This window comes from Silurus meridionalis, chromosome 4 (genome assembly GCF_014805685.1).
Source record: "Silurus meridionalis isolate SWU-2019-XX chromosome 4, ASM1480568v1, whole genome shotgun sequence".
Lineage (NCBI taxonomy): Eukaryota > Metazoa > Chordata > Actinopteri > Siluriformes > Siluridae > Silurus > Silurus meridionalis.
The window spans coordinates 20,685,463-20,706,299 of record NC_060887.1 but is presented as its reverse complement, the minus strand read 5'-3'; the positions used below and the strand labels follow the sequence as shown (position 1 = coordinate 20,706,299).

Genomic DNA, 20,837 nt, shown 5'->3' with positions numbered 1-20,837 from the left:
CACTGCATGTTGTTTTTGTGGTGGTTGTTGTTTCTGCACCTTTTTGTGAAGCCTGTACACACTGATGTGTGTGAAAATCCCAGAATATTAGCAGTTTCTCAATCTGAAAAATACTCAGTCTGTCCATCAACAATTAGCATGAGCCAATAAGTTGTTCCTTATTTCATTCCTAATGAAAAAGCTCCCTGAAAGTGCAGGTGTTCCTATTAAAGTGGCAGATGAGCGTACATCCATTCAACTCATGTTATTTACTGGAAGTGTGTAGGCAGGAGTTATGGAAGTCTTAGAAGGGCATGACAATTTTTCTCATGATTACGACTTATTTTCTACACACACACATGCCCACTGGCACAAACGTTTATGGTTATTATCCATAACGCAGCCTCTAGCACATGTGGCCAAATACACAGAAAAATTAAGCACCAATCAGGAGGAATGTTCTAAATGCAGCAACATGGATAACCATTACACCGGTGCAGGCATGTGGGGAAGATTGAGAAAATGAAATGATAAAAATAATAATAAAATGCATGACCTCTTAGGACTTCTGTACCTACTAGCTGTGTTGCCCTACTTATTACATGGGGAATTTATACCACGATTCCCATACCACCTGTATTTGCATGCTCTTAAAGGTGTTTGAAATGAGCCATCGTTAGTTATTTATGTGTAGGCATAAGGAACTTTAAGGTGCATGTCTTATACAACTCGAAAGTAATGCAGTGCTCCGTCTGAGGAACCAAATGACAGCCTGAAGCCTGACTGTTGACACTCAGACTTGCGGTTCAATGGCCACAGTACGGGACAGTGTGAAAGAGCATCGAAAAGAGCAGGGTGGTGTTAAGTAGGGCAGAGCTCATCCCCGCCTCCCAGCATTAATTTATTTAATATACTCCGTGGGAACAGGGACAAGGTGGAACACACAGCATACACGCGTCCAAATTTCGGATGGCCTTGGAAGGCACTGGGACACTCGAGAAATCTGGCAGCAGCCGCTGGTAGTAAATCAGTATAGGAAACATTTCAACAGCAGCGTTTCAAAAGCTGCCACATCACATCATGTTTCACTTCTCTCTATGCACTGAATGTGCCATGGCTGAACTCTCACAGCAGGAGCGTCGTGCCCGGCCGCAGGAAGCAGAAAACCTTCAGGCGACACTTTCATACAATAATCATAAAGGCTAAAAGTAGCTCCTACAGACAGAGTAAACATAAAGAAGAGGAGGAGAAATACAATAATCTAAAAGAAACAAGATATTTAGATGGGCTGATATTCACGGTGAAGAGATGAAATGTGATGTAAATCTTCTTTTGTCTTTACAACTCCTGCTTCTTTGCAACTCCAGATATTGAAGCATTGCTGCAGCATTTTGAGAAGATCCAGTCTGGCAGCATGCGTGCCCTGTTATACTCATGTAGATTCAAGTGTAACTGCTGCTTCCTAACCAAAAACAATTTGGAAACTAGTGTTGGAACAAAAATGTAAATATTTAAAAAATAAATGATCTAGTTCGGCACAGATAATGTTCTAAAGTCAATGCGGATCTCAATGAACACTGCTGCTGGAACACATTGGTCCATACTGCATGAAGAAGAAAACACAAACAAAGCCCAAATTTAAAGACATCTTCCACAACATTTAATTTTTGGACATTACCATAACTATATATAACTTGTGAGGACAAGTTTCAACAACAGAACATTAAATCATTTTGCTTCTTTGCTGTTGTTTTTCTTTAGAAGTCAGTACACAATTTTGGTCCAGTAACATTTTGTGGCAGTTCTTTGTTGTTGTTTTACCTTTCCATGTCCATTGATCAGTTATGTTGAACGTTCAACACATGCACATTATCATTTTACCTGTTTTACATCATCGCAGGACAGAGTCTGAGACCAACATCATGAATATAGCACTGTTTTCTTTTTCAACATTGCTTAGTTTACTGGAGACACTCACGACTAGTAAAGCTATATTACAGCTATGAACCAGACGGCTGACGCTGCGCTTTTACAGAGTGTGCACTGTATTTACACCTTTATTTACAGACCTTGTAGTTTAAAAAGAAAAAAAGAAAAAAAAAAAATGTATATTTACAAATAGCTGCAACTTATAGCTTATTGCCAATGCCCTTAAAAGCCTCAGCTTCTACAGCTCTCTCTGCTTCAGCCTGGACTCTGTACAGCTCTTCACACAGGATTATAGATGGTCTTTCAAAAGCCGGTTCCTTTATTATCTATTGCCTGAATGAGAGCTCTCGTTATGTCTTCCGCTGTAAATGGGAATTAGAGCCAGGTAACAAATCAGCACTGCTTTCACTCGAAAGCCTGTGTTTAACATGGCACATAAAATCAGCAGTCCTTTAAAAAACATAAAAGAAAATAAAATTTTAAAAACTTATTTACATACCCTATAGGCATCTGAGGCCAGTCTTATTGGAGACTGGTAGTTACAGTAACTGAAGTGTTTGACAAAGTGAGTGAGGTCAGAACAGTTGGACTGGGATCTGGAGCTCAGCAGTATCTAGGAATTCATTTCCTATTATTATTAAGGTCTTGAAACCAGCCAGCTAAACTTGGACTAAAGACATGACCAACCTGTGGAATATTGTTAATGATTTCCTTAAGGATCAATATGGTTAATGCAGCAAAGCTCCAGCCATCTCTAGTGTGTGTTAACAGTCCTGTATGTCCTCGATGCCCTACAAGAACTCTCTTCATTATCTGGACATTGGCATTTTGGATTAAAAAAAATTGGCTGCTGAATTTGCACAGATGATGAACAGCATATCATACGGATTTGTTTTCTTCGATTGCTTTACCTTAAGGCTATGTTGAAAACGGGGCTTATCTGGGGGGAAAAAAGAAAACCCTTCATATAATCATCATCAAGTCAAACTCTACGATTTATGGATACGCAATTCTCAGAATAAAAATACGCTAATTTGCTGACTAATTTCCTGTTTGACTTGAGGAAAATGTGATTGTTCAACAGAATTTTTAAGAACACTGACATTTTAAGTGTTGCTAATAATATTTATTTGTTATATATATATATATATATAAAAGGTAATTTAATGTGTGGTTAGTTAAACCAGGATTAGAAAGTAAAATGCATAATTCAATGAAGAACTGATTTTCTGTGGAAATTGTTTTAAATTAAGACATCAGAAACATACATTACATTAATTAGAACAGAATGCTAGTTTCCTTCTAATGAGCTGCATTTATGACATGAGCTGGGGTTTTTTTTTTTTTGGTAGCACTCATTAAGTCTTAAGTTTGTAAGTGCTCGTACGACCTTCCAGGTGCTACTCTGTCACACTTTTGGTCATATTTAATTATCTTTATTAAATATTCCACTTTATCATTAAATAAAAATCTACAGTTCTGTTTGACTGGCCGAAACCAAACCATGTAAACCATCTTAAGAGTTTTTCAGTTGAGGAGATGGTGGAAAGAAATATACATCACCAATGAGATGGAAAGGAAATGTAAAACAGTAAGGGCGACTAAACAGGACAACCCCGCAAGGAGGCAGAAACCAATCTAGCATGTGTGCACCTCATAAAACCAAACAGATTGAGATAAAAATAAATAAGTTGTAAGAATGATTAAGACGACAGAAGGTTGGGGAAGATCACACAAAGCTACAGGAGTTTTCAAATCATTATGCTACAAATACAGCGGTAGGAGCACTATGAAGTCTGGTCATGTGATCCACCATCATATGACCTGGCAGCAGCTGGCCTGGGCCGATGTACAAAGCAGCCCGTCCCTGGGGCTCCTCTGGATGTTTACTGAAATTGTTTTCTCACACAGAGGTAGCTGCAGCACGTTTGCTTTCAAGTTCAGGTTGTTCTCCTTGGCCAGTGCCAGCTCATTCAGCATGGCTGCCGTTTGGTCCGGGTAACGGTCCATTAACCCGCCGCCCACATTCAGAGTCTTTTCCAGGCTGCTGTTGGAGCCGATGCACATCTTCCACGAGGACTTTTCCTGCACTCTTACACTAGAGAGACTCTGCGGATCCATGATGAAGCGTCCTCCTCCTCCTGCTCGTCGATGCTGCAACTGGGAGCTTAAACAGAGACTCATGAGCTTTAGGCTCTCCATCAGTTCTCCTGTGCTCCGGGCTGCAGTGCGTGTAGAGCCCGAGGTAGGGTTGCTGCTGCCACTGGAGCAGCTGGAAGGGCTTCCCTGTCCTTTAGAACCCCCTCCCTCTCCTGTGTTTCCACTTCCACCACTTCCACCATTACTGCTCCCCCTGTCTGGTCCAGAGTTACCCTCTCCTGGAGGTTTGCTCTGCCCACCGCTACTGCCACCCCCTCCGTTGCCCCCTGAATTACCTGGTGGGCCTTCACTGCTGTCCCTGCGGTGCCAGTACGTGAAGCCTGACTCTTTATCGAGGCGGCGGCGGTGGCTCTCTGAGTCGTCGTCGCTGGTCTCTGAGCTGGAGCAGCTGGAGCCACGGCCCTGGCTCTTGCGCCGGTTGTAGCGCTTAGATGCAGTACCGGGTGATGCAATGTTCATCTTGAGGCGGCTCATCTTGGGTGGCAGACTCGTTCATGTTAAAGTCATCGTCATCAGACTCGCCTTCCTCTTCAAATATCTGGTTGAGCACCGGTGCGCTCTTCCGGGAGGTCAGCCGGTTAGTGACAGACGGCGGCTTTCGCCGTAAAATCACCTGCGTGGGGAGTGGTGCCTGCTCCTGCTCTTCCTCTTCCTCCTCATCCTCCTCCACACGGAAAAGACATGTTCGCTGCTTGGCTGAGGCTGAGGCAGGGGAAGCTGTGCTGCTGGGTTTTAGGGGGCCTTGGGTGAGAGAGGTCAACTGGCCAGGATAAACGGCAGTGCTACAGGCCTCGCTGCTTTCCTCCCGGCGGCTCAGATCCAGCAGCCCTTTGTTACGGTGACCATTCAGCAGGTTCTCAGTGCTTCGGGCTGGAGACTGTGGCCCCCCTGCGTGCGAGATGGAGGACGCCGCCAGGCTGTCCTCGATGTCCTGGTGCACATCGTTTTTAGTCGGCCATGACTGCCTATAAAAAAAAGAAATAAGCAAAAGATTTAAACCATGAGCCACAGAGGTGCACATCCATGACAACATGCTTTCTGAGTTGAACATGCTACTTTTATGAAATCTATAATGTGTAACTTGCAGTAAAATCTAGCTATGCTTAAAACACACACACAAAAAAAAAAAAAAGAAGAAGAAGAATAAAATGCACAAGCACACCAGTGAAGAAAAAAAAAAGAGAGACGGTATTTAGCAACAGGCAGAGCTGATTTGCCCTGCAAGCGTTTCAGTGAATTGAGAGTCATGGTGGATCACTTTAACACTTGGAGGCTTACTGTCCTATTTTTTGCCTCAGTGGTGAATAAAGAGGTGCGTTGTAATGGGTTTGTATCCACAGTGTCCCAACAGTGTCATACTTATATTCCCTGCAGCTCTCAGTTGCGTTCATGTTCTTAAGTTTTCATAAACACATCAGGAGGGGGACCAATCATCAAGAACTCATCCACACAAAAGGTCTTGTGTTTTTGTATCTCAGCCTAGAACCTGTATGTTTCTGTACCAGTCCAATATTTACCATCCTTCACATTTCAGAGTAAACGATCTGTAGATGTAAACTAAAATAGTCTTAATAAATAAATATTTGTTATTCAGTTCTTTTCTCATATCCATCCAGACAGAAAGCAGTACCTATGTTTTTCTAGGTCAGTTCAAACCAATTTTACAGCCCTCTAACACATTTATCAGTCCTGCACAGCACACCAAACAGAAATGTGCTGTCTGTCCTCATTGCACATTAAGAGACAAATTCTGACATACAACAGAATCAATCTCTCGAAAGGAAGGCGTAACTGAATCCTATTCCCTGGAGAGGGTATCTGGGGGTAAATGTGTGCCAGCAATTAGACCATAGCTATCAAGATATTGCACAGGTGCACTTTCAAACCTTGCTCTGGATTTACTCTTAGTCATTTCAGAAATTAAACCATGATGTAAAAAACAGGAATAGAACGCTTGGGCAGTTTGTGAGAGCATTACAGCTGAAAGAGATAGCAGTCCAAGGCTTTCGAGGAGTCTGTACTCAGTTGCAATGAAGTTACAGGGTGGCCCTTAGGCAAAGCAGTGCCAAAAAAGGCCATTGGCTGTACCTGAAATGGGCTTTGATGTTGCTGGGGCTGGAGGATCGGGGCTGCACCTCCTTCTCCTGCTTCTCCCGGAGGATCCGTTCTGCCAGCAGGAAGTAGGTAGCCGTGATGTGGTTGTACTTGTTCGTTTCTAGGGCTCTAGGGAGGCAAAGAATATGCACTTTAAAAGATAGAAAATGAAACAAAAGAAAAAGCACTGAACTTTTAGATTAAGTCCTAGGCCAGGAAGCACTCTATAAAGACATCAAAAGAGGATAGCAGCCCCTGATCAGGTGGTTTTACATCTTATGTTCTGCTCAAATACGCCTGACTAAATATAGCACTGATTTCTGTGAGCCTTTTTAATGCAGATGTAATGAAGCTGGCGTGTCCTCAGCGCTGTTCCAGTGCTTAGTGCGGGCCGTGGCATATTTGCAGTCCCTCCTCTCAGCTTCTCAGGGATTACATGATAATGAACAAACAGCAGCCACTAAACAGGGCCGTTTTATTAAGAGCTAAGAGCTCTACCACAAAGTGGTGGGAGAAAAAATCCCAGTTTTCTCTGCAAAGAACTGCCACAGTCTAGATACTGCCTTGACCTTTGTCATTAGTTGCTGTATAATAGATTGATAGGTTATAAAACCAAAACAAAAATGTCTTCTAAACAGACAAGCTGAAGTTTCACTTACTCAACGATGGCCTCTCGATCTGCAATGTCTCCGAGTACCATGCGCTGGATGATCGAGTTGTGTTCCTCCTCCGAAAGGTTTTTGTGGGACACAAGAGGTGTGCTGAACTTGGTGGCTGGAGATGGATCCACACCCTGCAGCCATGCATGGCTCTCAATCTCCTCCAGCGAGGCACGGTGCTTAGGGTCCCTCTGCAGCATCCGATTTATCAAACTGTAAGAGTGGGAGGGGGAGATAGAGTTCACTATGACGTATCAGAATAACAGCAATATCAAGCCAATAAGCTATTTATTTTTATTAAATTAACACCTTTAAATATCCTACAGTCAAAAGAATCTGTGTGATAAAGTTCAAAGCATAAAATGAAATTATGTGAATGAAGCAAATTTTTTTTATGCAATACATCCAAGTGCACACATATCAGGATCCAGGCACTGAAAATGACAACGATAATCGGCATTACAGCTTTTCTTGCTACAACAGTTTAGAAAAATATTTCATTGTTTTACATATAGTTTATAAAACTATATGTAATCTTGTCAACAGTCCAAACATTTACAGTAAGTAAATAATTACTAGTCAACATAAGTAATCAATACTTTCCTGTTAGAAGATACATTTTTAAAGGTTCAAAGGTTTACTTTAAAGGTGACAGGAGTGTAAATGAGATTTTTTAAGAGGAGGACCGGAAAAAAAAACATGCACCATGCCAAAAATGACAACACTGACTGCTTCACCGTCATAAAATGGAAAGAGATGACAGATCCGGCTGTACATGTATGCAAGTACATGTATTCAGTCATGGGGGTACACTTTATTTTACGATTATTTCTGTTAAACTAGCTGTTCCTACATGACGCATTTTGATCATCATTAAGTATGCAGTTACACTGAAATCTCCTGTGGGGGGATTTGAGGCACTATGGTCATCAGTTCCTTTGGCAACAGCTGAAACCATCAGATGTCTATAATAACAGAGTGAGCAGCAGGGCCAGCAACACTAAATAATAGGGTTCACATTTAGCCTCTCATCATGCCCAGTGTCCCAAGAGCCCAATATCCAAGAAAATCAACTAGAATAGATCATGAATCTGTAAGGTGAAAAAATTGGTCTTTAGCAGAGAGAAGAGGATAAAGATAGTGAGCTGCTTAGAGACTAGAGATATTGAGGTGATTGACAGAGCTGATATAATACAAGTGGTCATACAGCCTATTCTTTAGCCTAATACTGTGGTCGGCCCCTATCATCAAGATTTACAGTAATATGGTAATTTTAGTACTTCGGTATGCAAACCACACCTGCGACAAGTGCAAACGGAACAGTTGGTCGAAATAATGTGTGACGCTTACCATCTTTATGAGTTTGGAATTTAGTCACTCTTTCTTTTATTGAAGGAATTCAGGGCAGCATAAATACTGAGAAGCTTGAACAAGACAGCTCATAAAGTCACTTACTTACTTATAAGCCAGCCCACAGCCATTTTTACACATTTATACAACACTAAAATGCCTCATCTCTTCCCTGCACTGAGGCACTGGTGGAAAACTTCATTTATCTGAAAAGCTGGTGGTCGGTAAGGGGGGGGGGTTTGTGAGAACAGAAGAGGTTGCTGAATTGCTCTAATTATGCTCATCAACTAAAAACAAGCCCAAATTTGTTGAAAGCCTTCAATTTGAGGAGCTGCACATGCTGGTGAGATGGAGGTCTGATAAATGGCTTTTTTTTGCAACTCAAATGTGGAAACAACAAAAAAGACGCAGACAAAAATACGCCTGAAGACAATGTGACTAAATGAATCTTACCAAATCAACACACTGGAATTAAAATACTTGCCATCTGTTTTGACAAATCTAGTCAACACAATCCAAAATGACAAACACAGGCAAAATAGAGATAGAATACTGAACATCAGCACATTCACCAAACCTTATTTGACAGAGGAACAAAAGCATACTGTTAAATATGCTTACTTGCTAAATTGGAGCAATGGTTTTTACAATGGTGTCTAGGGAACCAAAGGGGTCTGGTGAGGCATAGGGAGCGGGTCTGAGTGTTTCAGTTTCTCGACGTGAATAAGGTCATGTCAATAACAGATAAAGTAACTAAGAACTAAAGGCAAATGAAATAAAAATTAATTGTTCTGTAAAAATTGAGTGGAACCCAGATATTTAAATAATTATTATTATTTGTATATTCGATCGTGTTTGTAAAATAAATTTGTGCTTAGGGGGTCCATATAATTATTTTAGAGCTTAAGGTGGTCCCTGACTGCAAAAACTGCTGAAGAACCTCTGAACTACAGTGTCTATAATCACTTAAACCTTTGCCACAAGTGCACTTTAAAGTAGCAGCTTAAGAAATTAGGTCCTGGTTATCTTAGGTACAATTGTGTAATTCTATATGCTGATAAGACAGACAGGCAGGCAGACAGGTATCAAGAGTTACACCATGAAGGCCCTAACAGTTGCATGCTTCAATGACTAAGCTTATACTGGGGAAAAAAGAACTATGAGCAAAGTTCAAAAGACAACGTTGCTATTGTGAATCTGTGTTGCAGCTCGTATCCTAAACCCTCACACATAGCATTTTTATTGCACAGGTAATTATAATAAATAGAAGATAAGATCGCTCTTTACTAAGATTGAAATTAAATCTTTAAGCCGGTGCTGCTGGCCCTGAACCAGACTGATTTAGAGCTTAATTAAAGATAATCCTTAAAGTTGTTAAGATGATCATTGCCCTCCGTGCTGTCAGTGTTCAGCTCTCCAGACAGAGCAGGGTGCCAATCTCCTGCAACACACTGTACTGATAAAGACCCAACTTCATTCCATTATCCACACAGAGTACAGAACATCCAAGCAGTCAGAGCTTAAACACAGTCCATGAACTTGATCCTGAGATAAGTGAAAGTATGTAACATTGCCTGTATATAAGATTTCCTGGTTCTTTTTTTTTTTTTTTGCATTTCACATTGTTCCATTATTTATATCCCTCACTATGCTAAAGAGAATGAGACTGTGAAATCAAAAGAAACACAACCCAAGCATGAAGAGGATGTTTTCCTCCCTCTTTTCCTGAAAACTAAATATATCATCAAACGGAAAAGGATGACCACAGAGCGGAAGCACTGGGTGAAGCTTTCGACAGTTATTTATAGTTTATTAATCGAGATTACCATAAGAACCAGCAGGAACTGAACTGAACACCCAGCCAGTGTTGCTTGAGAAAATCTACAGTAAATGTGCTCTGGCTTTTTGGTCCTAAAGACAAAGCCTTACTGAACTAACAGGCAGAAGTGCAGTCAGTCATCATAGCAACATTTCAGCCAGGTCATCTAATGGCCCCAATCCATCTTCTAACACATTGTTCTGTTATATTACAGTCTAGTGAAATTTGTAAATAAGGGTAAAGTATTGAAAACTATCCTACCATTAAGCTTTTATGAAATGTCTAACTACACAAGTCTCACACTCACAATCTAAAAAATAAAAGATTAGCATTATTAATCCATGCATTCTCCAAACAGCAAAAAAGTAAGAATCTATGTGAAACTGGAAATGTGGTGAGAAACAGAAAAACCTTTGGTCCTATTCTCAGGAGATCTCTCCCCACTCAATTACATGGACACTGGCCACCTGGGAGCTCATGTGTGCAGAAGAGAGCAAATCACGCTTTACTCTCGGTGTGTGTTAAGCCGCCCTGTGATGCATAAACACGCACAGATGTGGCTGTTGTATTTATATATTAAAAAAAAGAAAAAAAAAAAAAAGAAAAAGCATGCATTAGCCTAAAACTTTCCCAATAGCCATTTCTGGTAGCTGTTGTGTGACAGGAAAGCTGGCTGTTAGCAGGTGACCAAGTTAAAAGAAAGATCTTTTTTGAACACCAAAAAAAAAAAAAAAAAAAACGATTACTCCCACATTTCATGTCAAATGTGTTAAGCAACACATGTTATTTGCTGGGTACAAATGCAGGTTATATGTATGCAAATTCAGAAGTACATTGAGATGTAATTTTTTTCTAATCCCATACCACTGCTCAACTAGTCCCACTATTTATCATGTTCAAGGAACATAATGCTTCAAGTGCCTTCTTTGTCCTCCGAGACAACCAAGGTGGAACAAACAGCTGAGTCACTAACAGTCTTCAAACATCATTTATCGGTTTTTAAATTAGCACATCCCCGTTTTGATGGTATTCTTAGTCTGTGTCCTAATGAAACCACCATGAGAATGTATTTTTTTGATGGAGCAAGTCACTCTGGATAATAGAATTTGGTTCATAAGTGCCATAACAAATGTATGGCACTTGCACGTATTTTGAGCTCTTGAAACTTGTGTCATATTGTTTGCAAAATAAAATGTAATCAGTCCTTCCTGTATTCTTACTGGATTGATCTAGATGGACTTTTATTAACCACATGATTAGCAAATCCTCCAGCTATCTTCATCATCTATTCATTAAAAGAGAAACAAGAGACAAGGAGGCCATTACCAAGTGAAAGTAAGCCATGCCCTTAAGACCAGAGTGTAACCCAATAGTCTGATATACTTGTTATTAGACACGTGCTATCTGAAGCCGCAACACCATGCTACAGTCAAAGGCAGGAAGCCAAACTAAACACAACAGGGCAAAAGAATGAAAGAACCACCATTACATACATTGTGAGAAATGCCTTACTGAGAAGAGAAAGGACACACCCTGTACAGAACAGATATTACACAACTAACACCAGTGCTGTAATAAGACCGCTGTCTATGTTTAATTTCAAGTGTAGTACAGGGCTGAGCAACCTGAGGGCTAAGGAGACTCCTGGAGTGAGTATAAATATGAAAAAGTGTCAGGAAGTGCTTGATTTACAGTCACAGACCAAATACGTGGAGGAGCATTCATGCCATTTGTATCATTACTGATGCGTCAGAGAGGCAGCCAGGCCAAACCACAGGAATGACACTAAGGCAACGTACACATGAAAACTAACACAATGAATGTGGGTTAAAAATTTTTCAATGAAGCAAGGGAGTAAAATAACCACAATCCACGAAGGCCACTGTTACTGTTAACAGGGACAAAATGTAGACAAACAGCATTCCTACTTACAATTCCTCAACATTACAAAACTTTCTTAAATCTAGTCTACAACAGCTTTTAGCAAACCAGGGACTTCTTTAACAGTAAATAATGCCATGGACAGGTTTTATTGAACATAATCCAATTAGTGAATTATCATCTTGTATGATATTTTTTTTTAATTGCAAATAAATATATATATATTTATAATAATGAGAGAAATCAGGTACTACAACACTGCACTGTATAACAAATGTCCAAGTAAATCACTAATAGATACAACCCATGGGGAAAGTATTAATGTACTAACCCATCTTGTGAAATGATAAACAAATTGAACGTGTTCATGAGCCCCAGTGTCTCACTAGTGAGAGAAACAACCAGAAACAGTTAAGATGACAATCCAATATGAGGTTCCTAATAACAAATAAAAAAAAAAATCAAGTATGAAACTTCCTCTTTAGTTGCTTCCAGTTGCTACTTATTTAAAATATTCTAAAAAAAAAAAAAAAAAAAAAAAAAAAGGGTACTGAATTTATAGTGCTTGCAAAAAACACAGGTTTTTTTTTTTTTTTTATATCATTTCTGAGATACAAATGTGCAGATGTTTGGAGAAACTCGGACAGCGAGTTTCTCCACAAATTCAGCTTAAATACTTTGCCACGTGAAAAAAATTGCCAAAGGTTTTGATCACTAGTTGAAGATTTCTTTCTGACCTTGTGGTCCAGTTCATCCCAGAACAGATCAATAGAATTTAGGTGAAGTGACTGGGCAGGCCACACCATGATTGAGAACACTCCGGCCCACTGCTGCTTTATGACTGTACTCAGTCTGACATAAGGTCTTGTGTTGTAGCCAAAATCTTCACATTTGAACTCATCTGTACACTGAACTTTCTTCCGGTCATTCACTGTCCAGTACTTGTGTTTTTGCCTTTTACCTAGTTTGTAGCATATACACAGAAGGATATGCTTACCATTTTATTTTGGGATTTTAAAAACGATTTAACAATGCCAGTGATTCTTTCTGCAACAGAAACACCCAACTAGGAATGTGTGTCAAACACAAACCCACAACCCCTTTTTCAGAACAAACTGCTTTCATAACTCTACTAATGAAACCAATGACAAGAGGAAATCTGCATTCATGTCACAAAGTGTCCTTTTGTTTTTACTACTCAAACAAATTGTGGTTCTTAACTACTGAATAGACAGGGAAGGTCACCGTCAGCAGTTCTGATCATTTATCACTAAAATTGCTGCAGCCCACATAATCCTTTTAAATCAGTGCTCAGGCTCTATACTAGGCTAAAGTTTTAGAAATGTGATACTTTATTTAATTATTTCATATTTATTAGAAAAAATGACAACGCTTATTTAAAATCAAAGTTCAACAAACTACAGTCAAGTATGTATTGAGCTGTGCTTAGAAATACTGTTCTGTGATAAAATATCCATCCATCCATCCATCCATCTAGGAGAGGAAGATTCACAATGCAACCAAAACAAAAAAAACAAAAATATGATACAATTCTAAATTTAGTGTAGAATTGGTATGTAAAAAGTGGTTTTATTGGAAGGAATGAATACTGAAAGATGAGGAAAAATGAAAAACTGCTTTGTTTTGGCCAAAATCAGCATACTGATTAGAACAGAGAGTACAAACAGTAAAGCAGTATCTTTTCACATTGTATCAAACAGCTCGTCAGACATTATTTACTGCCAATCAGCTTTAAACCATGCACCATATTGAATGTGTGTTAGGTAAACCTGCTCATTTACTGGGTTCTTGTGTAGAAGAGCTCCTACTATTACATTCATAAAGAGGATTAAAGCAGTATCTGGCGGCTGCTGAGCATGTTCACTTCACCCCAATGCCTGTGCAATACATCTCTTTTTGGTTATGTAATTTATGGGCAAGAAAGAGCAGTTCTTCTTATACTGAGGTGCACTGAGTTTAGGCAAGCCTCCTGCCCGAGGAAAAGCTGTAAAAGTCAATATTCATTATGAAGGTCATTTTTAGACATTTTATTTGTATCCTTGGAGATTTGCTGGAAATAAAAGGCACGGACTCACATCTTATCTCAACACTTGAGAGGGAAAAAAGTAGCTGTGCATCTTTTAGTCAGTCTGGTATTAAATCTCAGATTAAGAAAATATATCTTAAATTCCAAGCTGGAGTGTATTTAGAGACCATGTAAGGCATGTATGAGGAACCCTTACTCTTTGCAGGCATTGGAGACATGGGTAGGTACGGTATATTTACAGTCCATGATCATGGTGAGGGTTTCACTGTCATTGGCTTCCTGGAAAGGGGGCTGTCCACATACCAGCATGAACAGGATCACTCCTAGACTCCAGATATCTACAGAGAAACAAAGATATAAATTTAACAACAAAAAAAAGGCCTATTTTCTGTTTCTTCACACTGTGGGATTCATCCATACCAAAATCAGTTAACGAAGAGAATCCGATTTGCTGATTGTCTGACAAATAAGGTCACCTAAGACACATGTAAAACTGGCCTCACAAGGACACAGCATGAAAAACGATACTCATGTTAACCTAAGTCCTAACTGGCCTGTTTAAGAGTTTCTGTTGTACAACTGCAATAAGAACATGGAAATAATATTATGACTTATAAATAGTACATGGCTTAAAATGTGTTCAGCTGTAATTATGGGAGCCCAGAAGATTTGAGCAAAATTTCCATTAAGTCTTTATCGTCAGAGGATTACTCAGTCCTGCCTCCCCCTCTTTTTCTTTTTTTTCTTTGTTTGACTGGACTTAATATTAGGAAAATGAACCTAACAAACCAAAACCTGTTTAACAAAAAAGCAAACAAAGCAACCAAAAATGACAATTTTTATTTACATATTGCATGTTAAATACTGAATTAATAAAACTCAGACACATAGGACCTGCCTCTAATTTTGCTAATAAACAAGCCTGCACTATCAAGACACTCGAGAGCAGAACACCAGTTCTGTGCACTCATTTACCCAACAGATCTACAATTCTATTCTGTTTACACAAAAGCTACATATGGCTATTAATGAAAAAACACAGACACAGTCTGTCAATAGCAGTGCTCTTGCTGGGTTTTTTTTCTAAGCATGAATACAAAAAAAACCTTTTTAAACTGCAGGTTCCCTTGTGACTCCTGACAGAATAACAGAAAAAAAAAAAAAAAAAAAACACTACCTCGGCAATGTACCTGCAAAAGAACAAGATCCTGTCACTCACAGTACAACTCAACTTGAGGTCAAATCTTTGATTTGGAATGAAAAATATCTAATTCTGTTTTGACATGTATTTTCTACTGTTTCTGAATTTTTTTTTGTTTGTTTTTTTGCATTTTTGTCTTTTATTTATTTTTTTTTATATTTTTGGGAGGGGGTCTGAAACCCCAGGATGTTTTTACACATGGCCAGTGTTTTGTTGCACAAATGGGCTTAATTACATATGCTGCTTTAAAGAGTAAATGTCTCTGTATTGCACAAGCTGACAAAAACATTGACAGATACTCTTATTTAATTGCTGTTAGTACTGGACAAAATGAGTGAGCCTTCATTTTTTTTTTTTTAACTGTTTATGCCTTTTTTAAAGCCTCTTGTGTTTGCACTTTGTAAAAGCTTAATTCAGAATGTCTTTGGTGAATCTGAACAGGATATAACCTGTGTTGTCCATCTTGTGGCCTTTGCAAGTGTTTGGGGCTCATTTTCTCATCAAAAGCTCCTTCCACTACTTGCGGTCCAAAACCATACATTTGTGACGGCTACAGATTTGTGTCAAATAAACCAAAAATGCATCTCACACCGTCGGATTGAAATAAGTTCATGCCACTGTATCAGCTGATGTCATTTTACAGCACTTTTCTCAGTGAAGTTCAAAATAAGACATACAGCATAAAAGAGCATCCTTATTATATTTTCATTTGCTGGATTGGCTTTTAAAGGAGCAGAGTTCCAACAAAAACCAAGGTCATCCTGTATTTGCTTAAAAAAAAAGAAAAAAAAAAAGAAAAGTTGACTAATCTAGTCTGGCTTTTACTTGTATATTAACAGCATAATTTGGATTAACCGGACGATAATTTTTTCTCAAATACAAATTCTTTAAATTTGATATTTTGCTTATTATAGCTACATAAAACCCTAATTAAAGGTATTTATGTATGAAAGTATACTAAAATGCAAAAGCCACATATTGAGTTTAACTATCTTTAATTTAGACATTATAATGATTAGAGTGGCTGCTTGATGAACAAATCCTTTGAACAAATTCACTCATGCTGGTTTGTTTGCAACAGAATTTGAGTATGCAAGGAGAAGCAATTTGTGTAAATCAATATTTGCATTGTATTTTGCAAATGATTAGTTGAAAACCATGCATTAAAGAAAACAATATAATACATAGTTTTGACAATTTTGTAAAAAAAATATATATATATATATATATATAATAAAAAAAAATGTATATATATATATATATATATATATATATATATATATATATATATATATATATATATATATATATATATATATATATATATATATATATATATATATATATATATATATATATATATATATATATATATATATATATATATATATATATATATATATATATATATATATATATATAGATAAAACCATGATATTTTGTTCATCTGTAAATTTATAATATATCTATATATAATAATAATATCTATATCTATAATTAAGTTTATTTTGTATAATTAAATGATATAGATAAATTAAATATACATTTTACACAAGCATTTAAACGTATTAAATCCGCAGTGAATCACGTTTGAAAACAGAAGTTAACTGTTGTAGACAAATGCTATAAAAAGAGAATGGAACAGAGAAACGCAGCAAGCTACAGGCCTGATTTAAAAAAATAAAATCTATTATCTTTAGTCCTGTACAAATGCATAATCATTAGCTGCAATCCACAACAGTGACTAAAAATGTAATCGTTTACTGCTGCTGTTATTTGCTGCTTTTAGATTGAGTGTTTGTTCGTATCGTTTTATTTGAATCCATCACTATGTCGCGAGCGAACTGATTGCGCAACCTGATACTCGCAAGTCTAAAAGAGATCCAGTGCGACTGTCCCAAAGTTACAAACAAACAGTTTACACAATAGCACTTCATTAAACTACACCATGTGCACATGATGAGGATTCTACAGATTTTGTTCACTGTGTTGATGTTTCACCCTCATCTGTGACACCAGTGTATTTTTCACGTGCTTGTGCATCGCTGTGGTACTTCTATGCCACACAAGCTGCGCTTTGAATAATTTTACATAACCAAATAGTTCTTTGTTTAATATGAACAAAGTTTAATAAAAAAACAGTATGTTATTTAAAAAAAAAAAAGAAAAAAATCCTCTAGGACACACTAAGGCATTTATATCTGCTAACACAGTTGGTAGCCTGGTAAGACAGAAACAAAAATCAGCAGGTAAATGTACATATCTTTCTGCTGAGGTTGCAGTGCAGCTAAATATTAACACTCTGGTGGAAAATTTATATAAGTTAACCAAACAAATTACCTACGCTCTGGGTCAGAAATCGGAACCCTTTAGGTCAGAAACAAATAAGACATCAAAACACCTTTTTCTCTCTCACACACACACACACACACACACACACACACACACACACACACACACACACACACACACACACACACACACACACACACACACACACACTCTCTCTCTCTCTCTCTCTCTCTCTCTCTCTCTCTCTCTCTCTCTCTCTCTCTCTCTCTCTATACAGGTTTCACAAGCTGTGTGCTGAGCAAGGAACTTATGGGAGTGTGCATAAAGAGAAGGGAGGGCTTTCCCAAGGGCCTACAACCTCATGCAAGGCAGGCCCTGGCTTGCTATGAAATCACTCCATCATTGTGGAGGAATCTGAAGGTGGTTATTAATCCACAGACTGGACCAAGAAGAAACTGAAGCGGCCAATAGCTTTACAACAGAAACTGTGAACTGCAACATGATCACTTAAGGTGGACTGTATCTTTATTTACAAGATCACCATGGTAATTATATATCTATAACTGCTGATACAAGAGGTACATCTTCAATCGTCGCTTGAAGATAGTCAGGGGCTCCGCTGTACGGACATCTAGGGGAAGTTCATTCCACCACCTCGGTGGCAGAACAGAGAAGAGCCTTGAAGTGTACTCTCATTCTGAGAGAAGGTGGTAGACCAGACAGTTACAGTTACAGTCAGTTACAGCTGCAGATGCCAAAAACAGCCATAGCAGCTCACCAACAGCTACTGCAGTCAGATTCACACAACACATCTCAAGCACCATCCTCGCAGTGAAAAGCATGGTCTTAAGTAGTTCAAGTCAGACCACAGTGGGACTGAGCACGGACACTTCTAGTCGGATTAAAGGACCAAGTTATTTCTTTTACATTTATACACCCTTAGTTTGGCAATAAATCCAAGAGCCAGTCTCATTTGAGCTCTTGGAAGCAAATTAAAAACAAAACAGCTGAAATTGCTCCACAGTGGAAAGATGAACACAACCGTAAGCAGTTGTTTTTTTGTCTCATTTGGTTGCATCATCTAAAACAAAATATGTGAAAGTGTGTGTAATCCCCTATTGTAAAATGCCCCAATCTGTCAACTTCCTTTTACACAAACCCTTAAAAGGCAACAAACAATAACACTTATGTGTAAATAAATGAAAGGGGAAACAGCACTATATTCTGCACTTACTGGAGCAGACAGGATGCCAAGGTGAGAAAACAAAGAAAGCCACTTCCTGCATGACCCCAACCACACCCACACCCCCCTAATGCCCTCTTGCTCTTTCGATTATATACATAGCTCTCTATCAGATGGCACATTGTGTTGCTATAGCGACCAGCAGGCTATATTAATTACCCTGTGGGGAAACTGCACTGTGTCTGGCTGGCACGGGTAAGATCTGGACGACACTGCTCTAAACATAGATCCATCATGTCCCCCCATTTTCCTGCCTCTATGGCAGTCATTCCTGCTATTCTTTCCCCGTTCCCTGTTTTCCCCAAGATTCAGCAGGGAAGTGCCAAGTCTCAGAGAGAAAACAATCTGTTGGAAACAAAGGGGTGAAGAGACGAGGAAAGGAGGCGGAAGGAGATGAGGGGGTAGCGCCATCCTTAAAAGCTTTCCTGTAGTGTCAGAGCAGCACAAGCAGCAAGACTCACGTAAACCCGGCATGCTAACATATGCACCTCGGTGGTGGTTTAATGAGCGATTCTGGAATTTGACACTTGGCCGAGTTTGCTCCTTTTACACTGAATCACTCCACCACTGCTCTAAACATCACATAAAAGTCATTGAAAAAGGCAAAGTAAAGACACAAATATATAGGGTTTGGACGACACCGAAGCCATGAGAGCAGAGAGAAAGCAGTCCACAGGCCCGACAACAACGAAGCTACACAATCTATTAGGGAAGTGCATACAAAGTTCCAAAAAACCACATAACAATGGCAACAAATGAAACAACCCATAAAGTTGCCAACAAAGACAATATAGAGCAACAATAGGCAACTAATGCTTAAGCATTATTCATTTGTTCATAGCTGAAACTACCACAAGCACTTACTGTCTCACATCAATAACACCACAGACAAGGAATACACAAATGTAACTATAAAAATACATACAGTACAGACCAAAAGTTTGGACACACCTTCTCATTCAAAGAGTTTTCTTTATTTTCATGACTATGAAAATTGTAGAGTCACACTGAAGGCATCAAGGGCTATTTGACCAAGAAGGAGAGTGATGGGGTGCTGCGCCAGATGACCTGGCCTCCACAGTCACCGGACCTGAACCCAATCGAGATGGTTTAGGGGTGAGCTGGACCGCAGAGTGAAGGCAAAAGGGCCAACAAGTGCCAAGCATCTCTCGGGGAACTGTCAAGACTGTTGGAAGACCATTTCAGGTGACTACCTCTTGAAGCTCATCAAGAGAATGCCAAGAGTGTGCAAAGCAGTAATCAAAGCAAAAGGTGGCTACTTTGAAGAACCTAGAATATGACATTTTTCAGTTTCTCACTTTTTTGTTATGTATATAATTCCATATATAATTCCACGTGTGAATCTACAATTTTCATAGTCATGAAAATAAAGAAAACTCTTTGAATGAGAAGGTGTCCCCAAACTTTTGGTCTGTACTGTGTGTGTATATATATATATATTTTTTTTTTTTTTTTTTAATTATTTTTTTTTATTATTATTATTATTATTTTTTTTTTTTACCTCAATGTGAAGAATAAATTCTATTGTCATTTGATTAGACAAGACAGGCTAGATCTACAAAAATCTTTTGCAAAATCTTTCCTATAAATTAAGGGGAAGAAAAAAAAAAAAAAAGATAAAGATGATCTGCTAAAGAAGCAGCAATGGTTCATGTTTAGAAAACTGGAGCCACTTAATTATGGGCAGTTTTATATACACTATAAAGCAAGAGGACACCTGACCTGCTCACCACATATAAGGGTATTAACACAGAGTTGGTCCTCCTTTGATGTTATAATCAGCACACACCTCTAAGAAGTATTTTTAAAAAGGTCTACATTTTGGAGCATGGGGATTTGCGCATTCAATGCCAAAAGTATTATTTTTGCGTTCCTGTGCACTGAGGTCAAGAAAAGAAGCAAGATGTATTCTTTACTATCTTTTTAGTTCTTAATACTGTTACAATACTTTTGTGACAACAGTTTGTTAAAGAACCACATGCAGGCATGATGTCCGCATACTTTTGGCCATTCAGCACACAGCAACCTATGTTTTGAGTATAGGTTTACTTGGTCTGCAGGAGGACCCCGCTTGGTCAATAAGTGACCCTTGCACTATAAACTTATATCACAGAAGAGAGACCCCATTTTAAATGTCACTTAATGAAATAATTACAGTTGGG

At 38.7% G+C, this 20,837-nt stretch overlaps 1 protein-coding gene across 1 annotated transcript in view; it reads right to left on the bottom strand.

Moving 5' to 3' along the window:
- Nucleotides 1-1,616: 1,616 nt before the first annotated feature.
- snrka (SNF related kinase a) overlaps nt 1,617-20,837 on the bottom strand; it is a 36,105-nt gene continuing 16,884 nt past the window's right edge. Inside the window, 5 exon segments of the mRNA XM_046847464.1 lie at nt 1,617-4,555; nt 4,557-5,033; nt 6,157-6,291; nt 6,822-7,034; nt 14,115-14,256. Coding sequence (XP_046703420.1) covers nt 3,724-4,555; nt 4,557-5,033; nt 6,157-6,291; nt 6,822-7,034; nt 14,115-14,256 — 1,799 coding nt within the window. The 3' untranslated portion in view covers nt 1,617-3,723.